General features: G+C 35.4%; 1 protein-coding gene across 3 annotated transcripts in view; it reads left to right on the top strand.

Moving 5' to 3' along the window:
- Window positions 1–21,885, top strand: part of LOC150091103 (neuroligin-4, X-linked-like) — a 363,648-nt gene that overhangs the window by 211,058 nt on the left and 130,705 nt on the right. For 2 of the 3 annotated variants that reach the window (XM_090381896.1, XM_090381905.1), the window contains exon 2: window positions 17,754–17,903. The exons of the other annotated variant lie outside the window; for it this stretch is intronic. In XM_090381896.1, the coding sequence (XP_090238022.1) occupies window positions 17,754–17,903 (150 nt within the window). The remainder of the gene's footprint in view (window positions 1–17,753; window positions 17,904–21,885) is intronic. 3 annotated transcript variants of the gene reach the window in all.

Genomic DNA, 21,885 nt, shown 5'->3' with positions numbered 1-21,885 from the left:
TGAGGAACGACCAACCACCATTGTTGACAATGAATGGAAGGACGCCATTGAGTCGGATTCAAGATAAAACGTTAGATGCGTGCAGAAAGATTCAATGTGAGCGATGAATTCACTCGTTTATATTTGCATCGACTGGGAAAGGTATGCGAACTGAGCAAATGGGTTCCACCTACAATCGCATCCGACAAAATCTCCAATCATTTTTGCTGCATCCGACAAAAACTCCAGAGACAACAATTTTGACACGGTAATTAGCCATTTCTGCACTAGTTGCTGACTTGTAACGAAATATGGCTTATGTTAACACTAGCGAACAATTAAACCGTTGGTTACCATCCTCTAAACCTGTGCCGCAGATATAGCAGTCCTGCCTTCACCAACAGAAAGTTTTGTACCGTATCTGCTGGAATATAACTGGTATTGTCTATTACAAGCTCTCTAGAGGAACATAGTGTTTTTAATTTATTTATTTGCGTGTTTTTATATTATGTTAGCGATCTGCATGTACCTTTTTGGTCATTTGATATTTCAGGAGCCGACCGGGCTAGCCGAGTGGGTAAAGTACCTGCCCGGCAACCCAAAGGTCGCGGATTCGATTCTCGCCTCGGGCTTGGATCAAAGTACTGCAAAAAAAAACCTTGGGAGGTGCAATATGGCCACAGAAGCCGATGCGCCAACAACTACCAAATCAAAAAAAAAAAAAAAAAAAGATATTTCAGGTTTGAAAACAAAATAGTATAATTAAAAGCGCGTGTACTTAATGAGGCACCGTATACGCGCTTTATTAACGAATATTTTAGGTGAAGTAAGGGAAAATATAAATACTTGCAGTGAATGAAATGCAAATAAAAGATTAAAAAAAATTATACTGTTGAGTTTGTCCTAACCTCCACAACCTAAGAACTCTGTAGCAAATGTACCCCTGTAAATCGAGCTTTGCCTGTACATTCTCTGATTCTGCAGGAATGTTTACCCTATGTCGCTGCAAGCATATTTTCCTTAAATGTATTTGACACTTTCAGTCAAATGATTATAGCCGCGATGTATTATTAGAATGTGGCATCTTAGACTTTGCGTATTTCCCTTTGCAAAGATTTCGTTATGTCCATTTGATTTTGTCAGCGGTTATTAGAGAGAGAGAGAGGGGGTAAAATCTTTTGCTTTAAAATATTTTAATGGGTTTTAAAGACAAAAAAAAGTTAAGAGATGTTAAAACATTCTCTTTAAAATCTCTTTCTTTCTCATGCACAACGCAAGTGAGCAGTTGGGCTGAACAACCTTAAAATTTCTATTATTTAGCTATAATCCCAGTCGCTGTTTAATGTTACATCTTTGTATCAAAGGACCACGTTAATTCCTTAAAAAATAATATAAAATAAAATAATTGTCAAAAATCTTAGTGTTGCGACTGAACAGATTCGCTTCGGGTTTCTTTTAATTATTCAAATTAATTCATTTAAAAAAATAAATTCAATTTTAAAACTCCTCAGTATCTGCTGTCTAGGTTCAATAAGACCGCGAATAATGCGTGCAGAGGAACATATGCCAAGCATTAAGAATGAAAATGAGTTTCCATAATGACCCTCATTTAACGAAGTATTTTTGAGGGGATTTGAGAAGATTATTAATTATAAAAAAATAATAAAACTGGAGACAAAACTCACTTACGTTTCGTGATACTCACATAAAATAAGCTCCAGAACTTCCTCAGATTTAAGCTTCTTTTTTGCAGCACATAATCCTTAGTAAATCGCATTGTAAGCCATTTCATTAACACTCCTATTTGAGATAATGACGTGAATTATGTTTTTGCAATACGCTTTTGAGAAATAATAAGAAGAAATATCTACCGTTTCTGCTACCGCTTAAGCCATCCTTAAATAAGAATTCCACGCTCTTCCATTTGCTGAATTAAATTTTAATGCCGAGATGTTATAGCTTCTATGTCCGTAGTAATTGTTCTTTTTTTGTTTGAGCACCCCACTGATCAGCAACTTGCCTTTTTATGAGTTTAAAAATTCCGCAATAAGATTATGTAATGCCATTGTTTTTTCGGTGGTAGAATTTCGTGGTTAAATTTTAATTAAGACCGCCGTTCACTCATCAAGGTAAAGTTTTAAAAATGTATCATACAAATTGGGATATTACTGCGTATTAATAAAGAAAGATTCCCTAAATTTGCAGCGCTGTAGAAGGTGCTGATGAGTTGAGAATACTGATAAAATTCTTTATCCACTGAAACATCATTTGCACGATAACAAAAAAGGCAACTGATGATAAAACTAGCTCGATGTTTGTAAGTAAGGCTTTTTTGACGTTGGAGAACGAAGTAATGGTTCCTAGTCGGGTAAACATTGTGTAGTACCACTATAGCAAACAAAGATCAGTGCGCAGTACATAAGCCCGAATGCCTTATTATATGACGTAATTAAACGCGCTAACTAACGCACGCGTTTTAGTTTCATTCAGACAGGCACGCGCAAACACGTTGACAAATACCACAATTTATGGATTCCGTTTGCAGCAGTCAGTTATTTAAAATAAGAAGAAAATGGACTGCAGTATTAATTAAAATCAGTAGATTTGTAATTGTCATATTTTTGAAAAATTTGCATATTGTTAGTTGTGCATTCAATGATTCTGAAATACTGAGGTTAATTAAATTTGGCAATAAACGTGTTTCACTTCACACCCACTTAAAAGCGTATTATTAATTATTATTTAAATAAATCTGCTTATTTATTAAAATTACGCCCAGCCATTCATCTAGAAGGATGTAATACCTTCACACGTGTAACTCACAAAGATTGTTGATTGAAAAGGACTAATATCCAGAAATTGATAAACTGCAGAAGGTTCTTTGGCAATAAAGATGTGGCGATCACAGATACCCGCGAAATAATTCTAAGACGAATTGATTTCACCCTATGGAATATGCAGTTAGCGATGAATTACTCTGAGCGATTATTTCATCTGCGACGACAGTTGCTACATAATAAATCTCCTCGAGGCCTTATTTTTCTCGTGTGTTGAGGAGTCAAGTAAGATTTAGAAGATTTGTTAGTAAGCCGAGAGGGATCTGTGAAACATAATATCCCATTTTCTTTGGAATAAAGATGTTACTGCGAGTTCGGAAAGCTAGCTACAGTTTGATGAAGTCCCTTTGAAGAAGGTAACAAGAAACATAAATTTGCATTGCTCTACAATTGATTAAAAAGGAAAAATGAATGCATTTTCTAAAGAAACTTAATCAACGTCACCTGACAGGCGTACGCATTAATTAAAGTTTCGCAGCCAATTTGCGTCCACTATCTAATGTCTTATTCTGATAGAAGGATAGCATTCTATTGAAAAGATTGTAAATTGTAAATTTTAATATTGTATATAAATTAAGGTACATTTAAATAAATTTAACTTATTGGTCTGTCTTTTATATCCTTGTTTGCCTAATCGGTGTGATTTAACAAGACGTAACTGTCAAATCTTGTAAGTGATATAATTGGAATTAACATATAAACAGCTGAGTTTAGGTTGTTAATGCAGCGTGCAATAAAATGTAAAGATTTGAATACCCATTTCGTGTTACACAACCATCTACATAAATATGGAGAATTTTTTTTATTCTCGTGCTCTATTGATGTACGAGCTGTGTTTTAGAAATAAGAAATAGATAGTATGAACCAGAGCTGTAATGCTCGATACTTTCTACGTTCATATAAATATTTCTAAAATAATAAGGGAAGTTTACCTCAATATAGTAGTAGAAGTGTTCTACGTACTTTTTATTATTTTACAAAGAAATAAGAAATGTAAAGTCATCGCAAGATATGTTCATAGTCTCTTTATTTGGTGTTTTATGACACCCAACCTTTTATACAGCTGTATATAAAGTTCGGAAAATTTAATTCTGCCTTTTCTGCTGGAAAAGGCAGAATTAATCTTTTATCTGGCGCCATCATACTACCATTAATTTTAATGCTAAGGAAAAACGATTTATGTCAGTCGTAATACGCGAATATACATGCAAAGGAGGCAAACCATATTATTCTTGATGACCACAGCAGATTTCTATAATTTTGTTATTTTAAAGCGATTACTCTCTGCAATTTGATTCTATTGATTTGACCTCATTTACGAAGGATCAGTGAACCTTATTTTTCTACAAAAGTGATGAATTTAAAAGTCATCAAAACGTAGAGTCATAACATTGGACAAACAAGTTTTTTTTCATCGCTGTTTGATTCATTACACTTGCATCCATTATATATTGTTTCCTGTGTCAGTGCAATCAGACACTACATTCCTTTTTCAATATTAATTATATTTGACGTCCCTTCAGCTTCTTTGCTTCAAAAGATATATGAGAATTGCAGTAATGAGACACGAGGGAGATTGAAAGCCTTGTCGAGACTCCAACCCACACATCCAGAAACCTGTACCGTTACCAAATGACCTTATGGACTCATTCGCTGCTTTCTCTGTGCACCTATCGACGTTATGTAAGAAACTGAAGAAATGCTGGAGGACTTCGTATCCAGAGTAATTAATATAGTAATTTTATTATCAGCCAGCTTGAATCTACTGAAGAGAACCAAAGCGTTATTCGCATGAAAGACAGCGCATTGCTCTGCTAGTACTTTGGCATATTATTCTGGAAGTTATCTGCCTTTTCTATAATCTTTATTTACCGCTTAAAATGCCTGCGTACTCTCAATTCTGTTTTTTCTTAAAGCAGATGGCTCTTGCTTTTACTGCGTAGGTGAAATATGTTACGCGATGCGCAGAATTCTGATGTCAGCCAGCGCAGTTCAGAATCGATTAATGGTGGTTGAAGGCAACATGTCGTACCATCACGGACGCTAATTGCTTCCCAATATTTTTATTTCTGATATTTCTTTTTTCAAAATATAAACTTTATTATCGCAAACTCTAATAATGTTCGCATATTTCAACTGGAGAACGTTAGGGTTTTCTTTCTTAGATTTTTTTTAAACTTCTTAAGAAGGTTTTTCGTGTACATTGATGAGACAGAAGTTTAGAAATCATCTACTTAACAATTATCCGCAGTGGTCGATAAATATTGTCACGAAGTTTTAATGATGTTCTAAAAATAATATTTTTACACTTAATGTTATTTAAAATAAATGACCTATCTGGTAAAATCTGAGAGATTCTTTATGAAACTTTTTTTACACTCAAGAGATGTCAGCTGCTGTGAGAAAGAAAGAAAAAAACAGAGAAAGAAACGTTCATTTAAAATCATTGTAATTCTTGTATTCGGAAAAACGACCTGCCTGACTCACAACCTAAACCATAAGAACTAAACACTGGAAATTCAGCTGATAAATAAATTGCTCATTTATTTATCAGCTGAATATTTCCCAAGGGCTACTTAGTCGAGACAACACAGCCTAGCGGAATAAAATGAAAGGCACAAAACGTGGGATTAAACTAAACCGAAGTGCATCTATTAAGTTACGCAACAATTCCATGAAAAAGCTCTCGCATATTTAGCAGAAAAAATCTGTCATTGAGAAGAAATTAAAAACAAATTTAAAAAGTAAGAAAAAATGCTGGTGTCTAGACAAACGGTTTTCACATTAACGCCTTTGTTCGGTATCGGAAAATGTGGTTGTCAGAAATTTAAGAATAGTAAGACGAAACCATTGATCTAATTAAAGATCACAAACCAGGATCAGCTGCAACAGAAATACCAGACAAACTGAAATCACCCTTCTATTATTACAAAGTATGTTAAGCTATTAGGCACAAACCATAAGTAAGTATTAGAACTAAAGGGGGGGGGGTATAAATCTGACAGTTTTTCATGTTTCAGAAGTATAATTTTATAGAACTACTAACTGGTTTCTCTGATTTCCCATTACCTTCATATGAGATATTGTCCACATGTATTAATACCTCGCGGAAAGGGTTGCAGATATGCACGCAGTGATCGAGATTTTCTCTATTTTTTAGAGAAATGAAACCAAACATCAAAGACATTAATACAGACTACTGTAGATAATTCTTTATTAAATTAATAATAAACCTTCTATATAGCTTATATGATACGAATTTCTACCGAAAAACTATCCGCTTGGAAAGTTCTTCGGCTAGGTTCGAATCCTGTTGTTCAAGTCAAAGGTTATTGTTGTAGGGTTTTAGGCCCATCAACGACTTAGATCATATTGCGCCGTATATATAATGTCTGTAAATTGAGTGTGGTCTGTGGTTAATTTGCCTGTTTTGCTGGACGAAAACAGTTGTGAAAAAAGTGCATGAAAATTCTTCGCATTAATGATGGGATTCAAACCCGGGCTTCTATCACTCAATGTGTGAAAAACGGTTGTTATAGGCAATGTGCTATCCGTGAGGTTGGAATGATGGAATTTGAGCCCATTCATTCAACTCACCTTCAGCAAGTCCACCTCCTAAGCCTAGGCTTATATGTGGATTATGCTATTTCAGTGTTATTATCTTGAGCTGTTCTAAAAATGTTAATACAGTAATAATAAAATACTATTTAAAATTCAAACAACACAAACCACATCTTGGGAGAGCACTAATCCTCTTAGCCACAGCCAAGAAGAATATAGTATTAGCTATCATCGTCTCACATATCCTAATTTGTTGTGTTTCCGTCCCCAGCCATGAGGAGGCGGGAACAACTATCTAGTCTTGCTGTCCGTTTAAAAACTAAACTCACAAACTTATTGAAGTACCATAGGAGAGCCCTATCCGTGAACATGATCCATAGATCTTGTTGTCTATCTAGACTTATCTCCAGCTCATGCCTTAGATCAACATATTGATCACAATGGAGCATAATATGGACACTAGTTTCTTGTATATTTTGTCTTATATATTTCTTTCTTCAATTGATGAACCATACTCATTTATTTCAAATAATAATTGGTAAATGCCAGATACTGAAATATATATATACAGCTACAGCTCTAGTAAATTTACTGTGATTTAATTCTAGTAAGCCATTGACGATTATTCGTAACATTTTGGTAATTATGTAGTAAAAACTATAGTAAAATACTCGTAAAAATCCCTACCACTGCGTATTTTCTCAGTATAAACACTAGAGATTATATTGTACTAAGTAATCATGCGAACTTTCTAATATTAATGTCCTGACCTAGAACTGCAATTATTATCGTTCATCTAATATATAATTTTCGTAATTGATTGCAGCCATGTTCTTTAATCAGAAGGTGTTGCGTTACTAGACAGACCCATTATAGAATTATTCTGTGCTGAATGACATGTTTTAGCGGTGATTATATTGCAACGAATTACTCTTGTTTTAGTAGGCCGCAGAATGGATGCGTGAAATACTTAAAAATATCAGAATGACAGATAGTTTGGAGCTAAAAATTTTGAATTCTCGTACAAACTAAACACTATCGTATTTACCACATCCCATGGACGTCATGTCACATAGATTTTTCACTGTGACGGGTCTCGCTTGGGTGTTCAACGATTTTCGATACTTGTAATAGTTTTTTGGCAGAGTACTGCGGCTTCTTAGAACATCGTATTGCCTTCTAAATGCCACGAAACCGTTCCTGCCGAATGTAAAGTGCTTATCAGATGAAATTTCTGTCATAGGAATTACGTTTTTAAATATAAAGACATAAATTTAATTTTAATAGTGTGTAGAGCGTCTTGGAATGGTTTAAAATTATTTTGTTTTCTTATAGTATTAAGACCACTGCTGCTAGCAGCCGCTGTTCTTTCATGATGTGGGTTTTATTCCCGTCTACACTGCTGTTGGCTTTATTGAAATGCTGGACAAGTATATGTATATTTTTTCTACGTGCGATATTATTGGAATTAATGTTAAAAAATGTCATACGAATGTCAAGTTCTAAGATGGACTTGGGTATAAAGAACGTCTCGTTAAGAATTTATCTAACGTACTGGTATTTGAATTTTACTAAATATTAACATACTTCGGCTGCATAAAAAATAACCCACCAAGTAGTTATGTGTTTAAACGATTGGTGCTTATAAAGTGAACGACGCTTTACAGTCTTATTAGTTAATTACAAAGATGCATTCTTAAAGATAACCCTTAAGAATGAAATGAAAGCATCGATATTATCTGAGTTTCCGCACAAATAACGTTCAACTCATTCTTGGCACATAATAATCAATGAATGAAGCAGCAAAAAATTGTCAGGAATTTAGATAGAAAATATACCAACACACGCACAGACAGATAAAGTTTCAGGTATAAGATTTATAATCTAGATGTTCACATAATTATATGTATCACTGGGACGAGAGTAAAAGAAAATTACAGCCAAATCTGATTACGCACCTCATGTTGAATATATAGGATCGATGTGTTCAATAAGACTGAACCATCAAATTCAGCCATTATTAGTTTGTTTTTAAAACATTATCATGCTTAAAAACTAATTTACCTTGGAATTTCGATTGGATTCAAAATCATAAACTTGGCTTATCAAATACCACAATAGTTATCTATATTTCTTAAAATAATGTACAGTAAACTTTTAATTAATTGTATTATATAACGCATACCTAATTTTTGGTGTTTAATCGTGAATTACGTGAAATATTTTGTGTGAAAATAAGAGAGTGGAACAAGACAGCATCCCTCCCTCTGTGAATAAGAAGTTCCTGTTGCGTTGACAGAGAAATAAAAAGAAACAGATTATAGAAAGTTGACTGATATATTCTTGTGTGTGTAGGGTAACTCTTAGCCCAACTCAAAAGAAAAGTATCTGCAATGTTTGATCTCCAGCGGTATACATTAAGATATTTTTCTTGTAAAATTCTCTAAGTACTTCACTTTCACAGAAAACCAAATGGAAAAGTAAGGAAGATCCTTGTTAAAGTACGTAATCTTCTTTTTGCTAGGAAGAGGAGTCTTTAACTTACAGCATCTGAAGAATTCAAAAAAAAAGAAAAAATAAATAAATCAGACTTCTTATTTCCCTCAGCTTTATTGTGTTTTGCTTTATAACTATCGCTTTGAACTGATAATTTAAAATAGCGCTCATTAGCTTCTTTTCTTTATTCATATACTTTTTCTACATTTCCTTTGAGGTTGATAATTTGTATTTTTTGATTTGTACACTGTTTATGAAAAATATAATTTCTATAAATAATTACCTTTAATACTGTAATACAGTTACTTTCCATGCGATGTTTTTTTTTATATTATTTTGAACTTCACGCAAATAAAGAACATGGGAGAGTGCACTTAAGATATTTGGCATGTTTATTTTAAAAATTTAATTCTATTTTATGAGAACAACATGCATAGAATAGCACAGCCGAAGTGTTACAATACACAGTACATAAGATTACAAAATTAAAAAGTTTGCATCAAACGATAAGAGAATTTCTATCTACATCCTTTAAATACTGCAGTTTATATATGCGTATATTTTTATTAGAATGGATCGGTGATCACGAGACTACTTAATTCGTTGAAATCAGCGAAAGGAATTGGGCCCTCGTTAAATTAATAGTTTTCATTAAAGCTTTTAATGGGATATCCTTCCATAGTCGATCAATTGGATAATTCATTTTGAAAATAGGAACAGACCTAGTCCATCTCGCACAAACATTGAATTTTAGATACTAGATGTTGTCTAATATTGATTACTTTACTGCATATAATTAAGCAAAGAAATCGTAGTTTAATTAAGTTTGATATTCTAATAGTGGAGATGAGAGCGCTTCTGTAGTATACATTATTATTAATTAGTATTTAGTTTTCCGAATTATAATCAATATATTCCACAGTGATTTTCACATGTGTTCTCTTGCACAAATACGTCTTTAATTTTCCAAGATGACACCGAATAACAAATATGAGTTATGATTTGTGTACTGATGCCATATGTAATTAATCTAAATAACTTAATTTTCTTTAAAATAGCAGATATATCTTAATTATTCCAATTCAGATTATTAAAATATGTCTCTTTTCATTTATAAACACGAGTTGGGTCTTCATTTTTTAATTTGAATTTTAAAATGCGAATACAGTCACAGCGCTAAGCATTATTCCTAAGAGGATGTGCTCATGCAGAGATTGGAAACGTTGATACGTTGGGGGAAGGGGGATAGGATTGCATAGGAGATGTACGATGGTCCTGAGTGGAATTGATAAAATGAATTAGAAGTATTCTCACTGGTAAGTGAGCATACTTCTAATTATATAAATATTATATATATATATATATATATATATAATTAGGTTTATATATTGTATATGTAATTAGGTATATAGGTTCTCTTCCTTCAATTGTTGTTTTTGGCTAGAGAAAAGTAACTAAAATGCGGCACGTTTAACTGTAATCTTACTAATGATTACGATAAATATATATAAAGTACCAAATCACTATGACAGATTTATCAGAATAAATGGACTACTGTCCTTGATGAGAGTATAATGGAAGAGCTGAGTTCGGAGACTGGAGTAATTCTTAAAAACTTTTTAATTTATAATTAACCGGTCTCAGGCAGAGGGACTCGTATTTTCCTGTGAGTTATTTCGTGTGTTTTTTTTTTATAATTGGCAGAACAAGCAAGTCGGTCACGTGCAAAACGTATTTTTATAGGCTCTATCTGTGTGATAATTTTCTTATGTCCTTCTGTCCAGAACGCTCTTTGAACTTGAGTAACTCAAAGAATAAACAAGCTTTTGACCTGATTCCTTTCACAATAAATTTGTTTGGCAGTAAAATTGAGAGAGAGAAAAAAGTTCCAACTCATTTTCAAATCCCGAGAATTGATGTAGTCCCCAATGAAACTAATTTTCCGTTTACTTTGAAAAGAAGACTATTTCTTAGCTTCTGTCATCACAATTTACAAATCCCAGTCCCAGACTTTCAACAAAATTGGCGTGTTTATCCATGGACAACTTTATGTAGCCAGGTCCAAAGAATATTTGTGAATAATTGTAACTTTTAAAGGATGGTATAGTCGTACATGTAAAAAAATATATAAAATTGCAATTTTACCCGACTTCGTCCTACAGACACCTTAGATAGCAGTGAAGGGAAAAGGTTTTTATAATGACTTTGATATTAACCTTTTTACTTCTTCTCTGAAACAGTTTTGGCGAAATATTCGCCATAGGTATTCCAGTGTGCAAATAAACTGAAGTGCCAGAATAACTGGTGTGCTATTACCTGAGTAGTTGGTTAGAAGAGCTTTATGCCGAAAATTTCAAGAACAAATAAGAAGCTGCAAGAAATCAAAGAAGCTAGAATTCTCTCTTTTCAAGTATTTTCAGTTTAAATTACTATTTTTTGTTTAAAATATCTCATACATAAATTGTTTTAGGTTCGCTTTTTTATACTCTTTTATTATCTGTAATTGTATTAAGTAAGTATAATATTATTTTCGTTTCATGACCCTCCGACTTTTACTGCCCATCTAGGCAGAGAACAAAATCAGTGAAATACTCGTTTATTTATCCTTTAAACCAGCGTTCATTTCACTTCCACGCTGTTTTTGGCTAGAGAAAGATTAAGTAACTGAATTGCACTTATCAAGATTAATTTTTTACTTTAAATTGGCTTGTGTTTTATGTGCACACACCGATATTTACAACAAAATACTTCTTTTTGGAAATCAGCGAGTATTCAATACGTGAAGGCTCTTTCCAGATAAGTGCCTTTAAATTTACTTCAGAAAGCTTTTTCATAATCTGTAAGAGGTCAAAAATTCAGACAACCACAGCTATCGAGGCCAAACTCAGATGGGAAGAAAGCAGAGCTGGCCACCGCCATCCAATTCTCTTGCTAAAAGCAACAGATTCTGAAGAGCTTCGTGTGCCGTCAACTAATGATAGTATAAGGATCAACAGCTCCACAAATCTGAAACAAATGATAGAGAGAATTATGTTATTGCATTTGCGTTATTGAAGTCTACTAGAAAGCGACAAGTTAGCTCTATAATGGAATAACTCAACGTGCATAAAATAGAAAATTAAATATTTCCATTGCTCATACAATTACAAACATGGGGTTTTGCAAAAAAAAAAAAGTAATCTACGTAGTAATACAATTCTATTTAATGCATTTAACTCAATTTCATCTCTGTTCATCCTTAGTCATTTTTTATACTCATCCTTCCGTTCAACGCAATGCACTGGTCTTCAGAATTAGCACCCATTCACATCTCATTTTGATGGCAGTTTAAAAGTGAGAGTGAAATTCAGGGATCACATTGGCGGTTGTAGCAGGGTTGTTGGTCTGTATTTCTCACTTAAATGCACACTTAGGAAACTATTGGTTACGAATACCTATCTCGTAAGGAAATCGAAATTATCCCCACCCACTGTCAGCCTATATCGCGGCCAACGCAATATAGGCTGACATAACATGTTCCGCAATTTTTAATTGTATGTTGCAACGGCAGAATTGGTAAGCGAGGCAACTTAAGTGATTCTGAATGTGAAGTGATAGTAGAAAATCGGAGGATAGCTTCTAGTTATAGCTGCAGCAGGACGTGTTCATGCATAACGTATTGAGGATTACCAGAAGGAGCTCATCGTCAAGGAAAGAAGTACTCTGCACAAACCCTGTGGCTGAAAACGAGTGATTTAGGCCGGAAGACACCACACGTGAAGCCAGGATTGTATGGCTACCAGGCGACCACAATAGCCGAAGTACTCGTAGCATCTCACTATGGAGAAAGCTATCTCAATGCATATTGGACAAGTGTCTGTCTTTCAGGAAAAAGTAACCTGAGCTAATTATTGGCAACACCATCTATGTTAATGCTTTCAGAATGTGAAAACTTATTTCAGCGATTATAGTGTGAATTCACTGGTTAGCAATACATGGGTCTTCTCCTCTTCATTATAATGGCCGCTTCTTTTCACACGTTGAAAATAATCATTCTTCCTGTATTTCAGCTTTATTTTTTCTTTTAATTGTATATGTGCATTGGAATGTGTCTGCAGCTGGTGCTATGATTTATTTATGGGAATTTCTTCATCTGTTTTCGCCACGTAGCAAGTTCATGACAAACCGTTTCCACCGTTCCTTCAACCCACATTGCCTATCAGCCCCTATGAAATTATCGAACGGTCCCACACTTCTTCTTCCTGTCAGTTTCTTGCTCACCACATTCCCTTTAATTGCACCAATTAACTTCTCCCTCCCCCACCTCAGTATAAACCGAATCCAGTTTTTGTTTACGTTTACTTTACTTCTGTTTCCTCCTGTTGTCTTTAATGCATCTTTATGTGTAACTCGCTAGTCATTTATCCCTTTGCATCGCTTCTCTTCAGTCTTGTAATTTCCCCCTTCCTTAGTGCTCATGTTCTCAGCGCCATGAAGGCATCATACAAGGCATTTATTATTATTTTTTTTTTGATTTATCCATTCTCCTATCTGCTTCCTCTTCGCAAATGCCATTACAGTTACAATTCAATTCGAAATTCCTGATTTATTCTTCCATCACTTGTTTTTAATAGGCTGCAATGATATCTGTGTTCTATATCTTGTAATATCCTGTCATCGTTCATTTTAATTGTTTACTTTTCATCCTATACCACTACGATAACATTACACTTATCAAAAGCTATTCCATTTTATATTGTTCACAACTTTCCTTAAACAAAATGTCTTCTCAACAAAATGTCTATTGTATCAGGCATTAGCAAGGACAACCCTACTTTTAGGACCTCTTACTTGCCATCAAAATTCGGTTCGGAATCTACTGAAGGGGATAGATAATGCCAATGAGGGCCACCTTTTTATTCAAAATGGATCAAAAGGATGGGTATTCAACAGTGTTGGAGAGAGAGAGACAACATCATGTCTGTCTGTTCCTAATTTTCTGTACTACCACTCCATTCTCAACAAGGCCCTTTGACCTCCAATACAGTTCGTCGTTCTCTCCAATCAACTTACTATTCTTCAGCATTATCCATCGACGTTTTTACAATGCAATCTATAAATGCATTTTACAAGTCCACAAAAAATGAATGAATAAATATGCGTATTTTTTTCCATCAAAATTCTCATTATTCATATTTCATATTTTTCCTCATTTTCCAGAAACCCCATTGCTATTCTCCTGCCATTTTCTTCATTGTTTCCTTTGTTTGAAGAATATAAAATAAACTTGCACAAAGCCTTGCATTAGGGCATTTTCTTTTCCACTTCTTCGGAAGATGAAATAACCATACTATGTCTAAGTAATAAAATTGAAATAAAATCTGTGTTATTCATTTGAAGAGAGATTTAATTGAATTTTATTCAATTAACTTCAATATTACATGGATAAATCTGGATATATTGTAGCCATTAAAGCAGAATTGTATTTTATCTCATACACTTTTATATTATTGTATTTTTGTATGTTTTAGATTAGTTGGTTGTAGGCTCATCAGCAACTTAGTCATCAGAGGCATAAGCAGGTCTACCTAATCAAAGAAAAGTAAAAGTAAAGCATTCAGACACGTTAGGGAGGTATGCCTGGAAGAAATGAAAACACATGATTATTTTAAAAACAGACCTCTAAGCGTCAGTGGTGATGTTCTCTCTTTTTCTTTTTGAAGCTTCCTGAATAATCCCTTTCATGACTTCTAGTAGAGCAACAGAAGTCATGAAAATTTTGATTAATTTATTACATTTTTTAATCAATAGCATTGCAGAAAATTAAAATGTGAAGCAGCAAACAAAAGCTTACAATGTGTTCGGTTTGTTCCAATAACATAAATCTCAGGAATATTTCAATACAAGAATTCTGTTCTGTTTAAAACTTATCCGTTATAACCGTGCCTCTACAGACTTGAACAACAACACATATCTGAGCTCTCTAATGACTCAATTGTAAAATCTCTTGAATAAAGCATTCATTCCTCTGAGACCATAGCACCCTTTCGCTGATCGCTGTTTACGCTAGAACGCCCAGATTTGCCAGTTTCTCTAGCTACGGCTGACAACATTTTGAAAGACGACCGTGGTTAGCATTCTGCCTATCTTCTACAATTCCTTACAGATATGTTATATTCAGTAATAGAAGTACGCGCACGAGAAGAGTGAATACTGTACAGGATGAAATAACGGAGAGTTCCACACTTCAATTTCAACGGATTAAACATTCGGTTGAGTATTGTTATTTGGTTGAATGAGAAAAGAGAATGTTGTCATTTTCAGAGATAATGTAGAAGAGATACAATGAAAGCATTTGCCATTATTTTGAATACCCGTCTTCAGAATTAATGAACATCGATTGAGTGTCAACGTATATAACACGAATGCTGCAAAGTTTTATCTCAGCTGGTTTCAAGTATTCAAGTATCTCCGATTATTGTAGATTAATTACCAAGGATATACGATTAAATGTCGTTTTTAATGAAATACTCTTTAATCATTCAAAAAAAAAAGAAGAGAAAATATACGTAATTTAATTGGAAGCATTTGATCGAGGTGCTGTTCTTATTAAGTTATCTACTTAATTAAATTGCATCTTCGCAACAGTAATTAGATTATTAGTGATCGCATAAAGTATTTCTTTAATTGGATTATGAGCGATAGATAAGCTTTAAAAGATAAACTTAAACAGCGTGATTTTTGTTTATTTATATAATTTCCTTTGTACACACTATACTAAAAATTTCAATTAAAGCTCTTCACGATTATTCTTATTTCCAATTTTACAAGGCCGAAAAAGTTTTAAATTTTACGTAGGCGGTAGAGACTATTATCAATTCTTTTCGAAATGGTGTTTGTTCTCAACGCTGGTATGGCTCTTTTAAATAATGAAAATCCGAATTTTCTTTTTAAATTTGTTTTCCAAAAATATATTGTCAGATATCAAGCGTTTTTAAAGAATTCAATTGAATAATCGATCCGGTCCAGCGAGCGAATGTGCCTTTTAATATATTTCATCCGAAATATATCAGAGTAATGTGGAATTTAAATTCTGTTTGAAAGCTGGCTACAATCTCGTTATTTGATATTTCTTAGCGTGACTTTGGAAAAGAAATGGATGCTAACCTCGTTATCGAAATACAAAAGCTCGCTCAGGGTACGTTAGAGTGCGGACGGTGAGTGTTAGATCAAAGAATACTACAATGGTTGGTAAGTAAATTGCCTTCAGGATTAATTTGTGGGATGACCTTGAGGACGAGAATGAGAGGCATAACAAAACATTCTCTTCAATGCAAACAGTGGTGTCAGTTTACGTTAGTATCCAGATGCCTTTCGTTTCGCCTCCGGAGATAAAATATGTACGGTACCAACTTGAAAGCTGAATGTAGTGAGATAGAAATTTAATTTATGTGGGTTTATCAACTATAGAAACTTTGATGATGAAATAGGGAATGTTTTGGAAAATCTCCTCATCATCAGTGTCATGGAGACTCAAAATAGGTCGCTAGCCTGTTTTTGAAGCTCCCTGAAGGCAGACTTTCAGAAGTACATATGAAATATCAGCGACCACTGTTGCTGTTTTTACGATGGAATATCGCAGGCTATGAGAAATGGAAGATCTTCAGATTTTAAAAGTACATCCCGACTGACTTTACAGTTGTCCCGGAGAAAAAAAATTATGATTACTATTTTTTGGACAGTGAAGTTTACGTGGAATTCGTGGACCGAGACCACTCTACACTGATATGTTTCAACAATACCTTTGTATGAAGTCATTAGAAGAATATTGAAATTTCTTATAGTAACGTATGAATGGACTTTGTACTTTGAAGAAGCTAACAGTATTTCTGATACACGTTGATAGATTATCTCTTAGTTATCCTATGGTTTAATATTTGTATAAATAATATTTTCTATATCATAAAGAAACCCAAATAAATTGTACATTTTTTTTACCTTTTAATCAATGTTTAATGCATTATACTCTATGGGCTTGTACTGTAATAATAATACAGTGCAGAGGGCAAAACTGTGGTTTCTTTCAGATGATTGAGGAAGGAACTTAGATCCAAAAAAAAAATTTTTAAAAAAATGTGGAGAAAAAGCACCAACTTTTCCACCATCACCAAAAAAGTAATAATAATAGATAAATAAAAATTTAAAATAACGATCGTGCAGACGTTACCAATGTATCGTAGTTAGCACTGAAGGACATTCAAAAATTTCAAAGAAATGTGGTCTATGAGAAGGATTTGACATACTGCATAGGACAACTTTGAAGCAGAAGGAATAAACACACGATTAGCCATGAAATTTCAAATTAAGCTCTTTAGAAAGAATAACGATCATTATTTTCTGGATAATGAATTCTTCCCAGAGTGAGACATTGTATACCGATGTGTACAGTGACTCAACAATATCTTTGTACGAAGTTTTTGTATTGAAAAACTTTTTAAATTCCAAATGAATGGTTTTGAGACTACTATGAAGAAGCTAACATTATTTCTAAATAGTCCTTGACAGATCACCCCTTAGTTCTGTATAGTTGGATTCTTGTATAAATTGTTTTTTTCTACGTGTCATTATTTGTTCTGTATTACAAAGAAGAGGTAGAAGCTCTCAAATGAATTTTGCTGTGTTTTCTAAAACCATTTCACCGTTTCATGCATTATACTGTATAAGGTAATTGTAATTACATTTCGCTCAATTCTAATTATACTTCATAAATAACTGTATTAGTTATTCAGGCATGATAGAGTTAATTTATGTCTATCTTCCTTTCTAATTTTAAAAAAATTATATAAGTTGCCTCTTATCGTAATAAACGATGTTCATTCACTAGTCGCTTTTGTTTTTCAGTTGCCAGAGAGTCCGTAAGACTACCTGTAATGGTTTTCATTCACGGAGAATCCTACGAATGGAACTCTGGGAACCCGTACGATGGCAGCGTTTTAGCCAGTTTTGGAAGCGTAGTTGTTATAACCATCAACTACAGGCTGGGTGTATTAGGTAGGTGCACCGTTAAGCAGAATGACAGTTAATGATAGCCTTATGGAATATTTTAAGATAAATTTAAAATATCAAAAAGCCAGCAAGCTGCTGTGATGGCTGATGATTGGTTTTAGCTGGACTGAGAATCACGAATATCGTTGGCCTTGACCCCTATGTTCTTTTATTAATGTCTAATGGACAAATTCATCTTTTCGCATGAATTTATCTCACTGTCTTCAGTTTCAGTATTATTTAAAAAAAGGCAGCAAAGAAATTTTCACATTATAAAGATCGGTTCTTTATTTCACGTGAATTTATTTATTTTTCTTCTCCATGAAAATAATTTAGAGCAGTGGCCTGAGACATTTTATAATTCGCTACTGGTCCAAGAATAAATAATATACATAATATACCGTATATCTCTCCCCAATAAATTATGATCTAAATCGGCAGGGGTCCAACTCAATCCAACATCAATGCATCATAGCAGTTCTGTTGATAGTCATATTTTCTCATATAGTATTCAGATGATCGAGCTAATTCTTCATAAAAATTAAAATTTCTTTAAGCTTAGAATATATCGCTTGTTAGTAATTTTTAAATTGTAAACCCTCACACTGTAACATAAAATATACACTCGTGGGGCAAAACATTCCACATATAGTGACGGCACAGCTAGTTCTCGTCAGTACGAAGCTCGTGCAACGGATAATGATTTGTAGCTGTAGGAAGGTGGGGCCAACATATCAGCAACTGCAGGCATTGTCGGCTGCGAGGACCACCATAGTGAAGGTGTTGCGGGAATGGTCCGAAGAGGTACATACAACAACCCAACGTTTCGGGACGGTGAGACCACTACTGGTTGACGGTCGAGTTGAACGGTGGTTGGCCGGGATAACAGACTGCTAAGAGCTCTCAGTTAACGGCGCACTACAACCAAGATGCACAGAGAAACGTTTCTGAGCACACCATCGGACGGAACGCTCTTGCGAATAGTCTTACGGAGTAGGCGACCTGGCCGTGTGCCCAGGTTGACCGACCGCTATTGACACCTTCCTGTCACAAGGACCGCATTGTGCAGAAATGGTTCGAGAATCATGTCCAAGCATTTTGTGTGCTCTCCTGACCTCCAAATTCTTTCAACGTCAATCCCATCGAACATTTTTTGAACTTCGACATCCTTCTGTAGAGTTGGTGGATACTTAAGTATACCTTCCGTTGTTTCATGGAGTCGATGCGACTCCGAATTCAATCGGTTTTTATTATGGCGAAATGGAGACCAACATGATATAAGGTATATCATAATTTTTTGGCTCATGACTGAATATAAAACTCGCGTACCTTAACTTCTTTGCTTAAACAAATTCCATATTCCTGAACAGTATGCAAAACTACGCAAATCTGGTAAGTTCAGAACTTATCGAAAATTTTAATGTGCTGGATGCAAAGAAGAAAGTGTTACTTGCTCTTCCTACCACGCGAAAATGTCCAAGTCTAATAATTTTGTCTCTCCTGAGCGCTATCACCTAGTTATGTTGGCCTCCTAATTTCTTTCTCAGTGCAGAGCTGGATGAGTTTCATTATTTTTATTACCTGTTAACTCCATTAAAAAAAAGAAGCAAAATCAGCGAATCCATGCGATAGAGAAACGAATCCATGCGATAGAGAGATTGAAATGTAAATAAATAAATAAATATTCATTTATTGCAAATACAGCAAGCCCATCACAGCACATGGCTAGGGGCAGGTAATAATACAAAGGGAATGACATAAAATAATCGAATATATGTACATAGCAGATTTCATACAGACTTTAACAATGACTAGGAATTATAGTTATAAATTAAAAAAGAATTTTCAGAACAAGACATTTGGCTTTCAGTTTGCAATTACTGGGTTGGATTATTTTTCTTCATTTTCTCGGAGATCTGACTCCTGTAGGCTTCAGAGTTGATTAACCTGTTGCAATCAATGTTGTGATGATTTATGAGGTGAAAGGATGCATTGGGGAACATTCTGTCCATTTGTTTATAGTCCGTCGTTGTCAGCCAGGGGGGGTCTAGATTATTGGGGGTCCAGGGCTTGTGTTCTTAGTGGGCCCTTTTAGATATCAATATGATCACTTTCTGAATAATATAATCGGTCAATTAAGATGAGCTATTAGTTCCTCTATCACTAATATTCCATTAGTGATAGAGGAACTAATTGTTAGACAATGATCGTGCAAATGCAGTGTCCCCTACCACTGACATTTCAATCGTGAAAACCTAGCGATTTGTAGAGGATTTTGATTGAAAAACTGCTTCAAGGTCGTAATAACTGTAACCATTTAAAATTCGAATGTCAAGAGTGCCGCTCCCCGGCTTGGCACAGCCAAACACCGAACAGAAGGGGCACCGGAAATGGGCAGCGTCTCGAGGAGTTCCTGGCCAATTCTCCCTTGACAGTCCTAAATAGACCTCACCACCTACCTACGTTTTGTAACACTCTATGGGAGGCAACAATTTACGTCACCCTTGCCACCGGAAACCTTGCAGATCACATCACTGGCTGGTCAGTCCAAGACTCTTTGACCACATCTGACCACAGAGTGATTACCTTCCAAATCAACCGATCTCTCTATAGAACACCAATAGCCAAACAGATGCTTAACCGCTTTGCAGTAAACAAAGCTGACTGGAGACTCTTTGGGGAACTGCTGACTCGAACCTTATGCCAACACTGCATTGAAGCGGATCGACAAGAAGACCCAAACGACATCCAGAGAAAAATTACCAAGACCAATAGCGGCCAGTGAAGCTGCGATGAAGCGAAAATTGCCCACACCTGGTGCAGTCCCTTGGTGGACTCGGGGAAATCCAGATCCTCAGAAGAGAAGTCATGAAGGCAAGAAAACAATTCCAAAGGGCGAGATGTACCTGGCGAAAGTGGAAGTAACAGCACCCAGACAAAGATACGCAGCAGTGAGAAACAGATACACTGAGTTAATAGGAAAAAGTAAGCAGAAGGCCTGGGAGCAATTAGTCAGCACGACTGGAAATGCCGACCCCTAGGGGGTGGCGTACAAAGTCACTACGAATAAGCTCCCCAGGGGTGAGGTAACGACCTCCACCCGCACCCCGCAGGGCACATTGGCCACCACCTGGGAACAGGCTATCATCAACATCCTCATTGTGATTTTCCAAAAACCAGCACACTCGCAACTACCATAACAACTGCAGATCTGCGATGGAAATGAAGCATATCACATAGATCAAACGGAACCACCTTTTGCCTAGAAGAACTACAACAGGCAAGCGCAACAAATAAGGAATAAAAAATGCCCAGGCCCAGATCTTCTGGAGCCGGAAATTATTAAAAAAAGTAGTAGACATCTCTCCGCAGACTTTACTAAACCTCTTCAACACATGCCTGGAGACTGGAGTTTTTCCAACCGACTGGAAAATGGCCAACGTCAAATTAATTCTAAAAAATCCTATGAAGCCACCCGAATCATACCGGCCTATTGCCCTGCTCCTAGTTGCTAGTAAACTCCTTGAAAGATGCTTCACAAGCAACTCCTGCACCACAATGAAGCTGCAAATCTCGTAATGCCCACACAGTCTGGGTTCAAACCGGGAACCTCAACAGTGGATGCTCTCGACAGCCTCCTGAGTTCGGCTGCTGCCTGTGATAGGAAGTACTTCTTGGTTATTTCGGTCGATTTTGCTGGGGCGTTCGACACCATCTGGCGGGTGAGCCTCCTGACCAGACTGCGGTAGGCAAAAACACCCATTAACCTTTACAAAATAATGAGGTCATATTTATCCCAGAGAAAAATACAAGTAGTGACTCTGTACAAGAAACTGACCAGGCCTGTTTACAGGGGCTGCCCCCAGGGCTCGGTACTGGGACCGCTCCTCTGGAGTATGGTATTGGATGAGTTTCTGGCCTTCGACCTGGGGCAAGTCTACTCACAGGCATTCGCAGATGACCTAATACTGACTGTTGCCGCAGACAA

This window comes from Mastigoproctus giganteus, chromosome 1 (genome assembly GCF_048544385.1).
Source record: "Mastigoproctus giganteus isolate SK-2022 chromosome 1, ASM4854438v1, whole genome shotgun sequence".
NCBI lineage: Eukaryota > Metazoa > Arthropoda > Arachnida > Uropygi > Thelyphonidae > Mastigoproctus > Mastigoproctus giganteus.
This window is presented reverse-complemented; position numbering and strand designations above follow the sequence as displayed.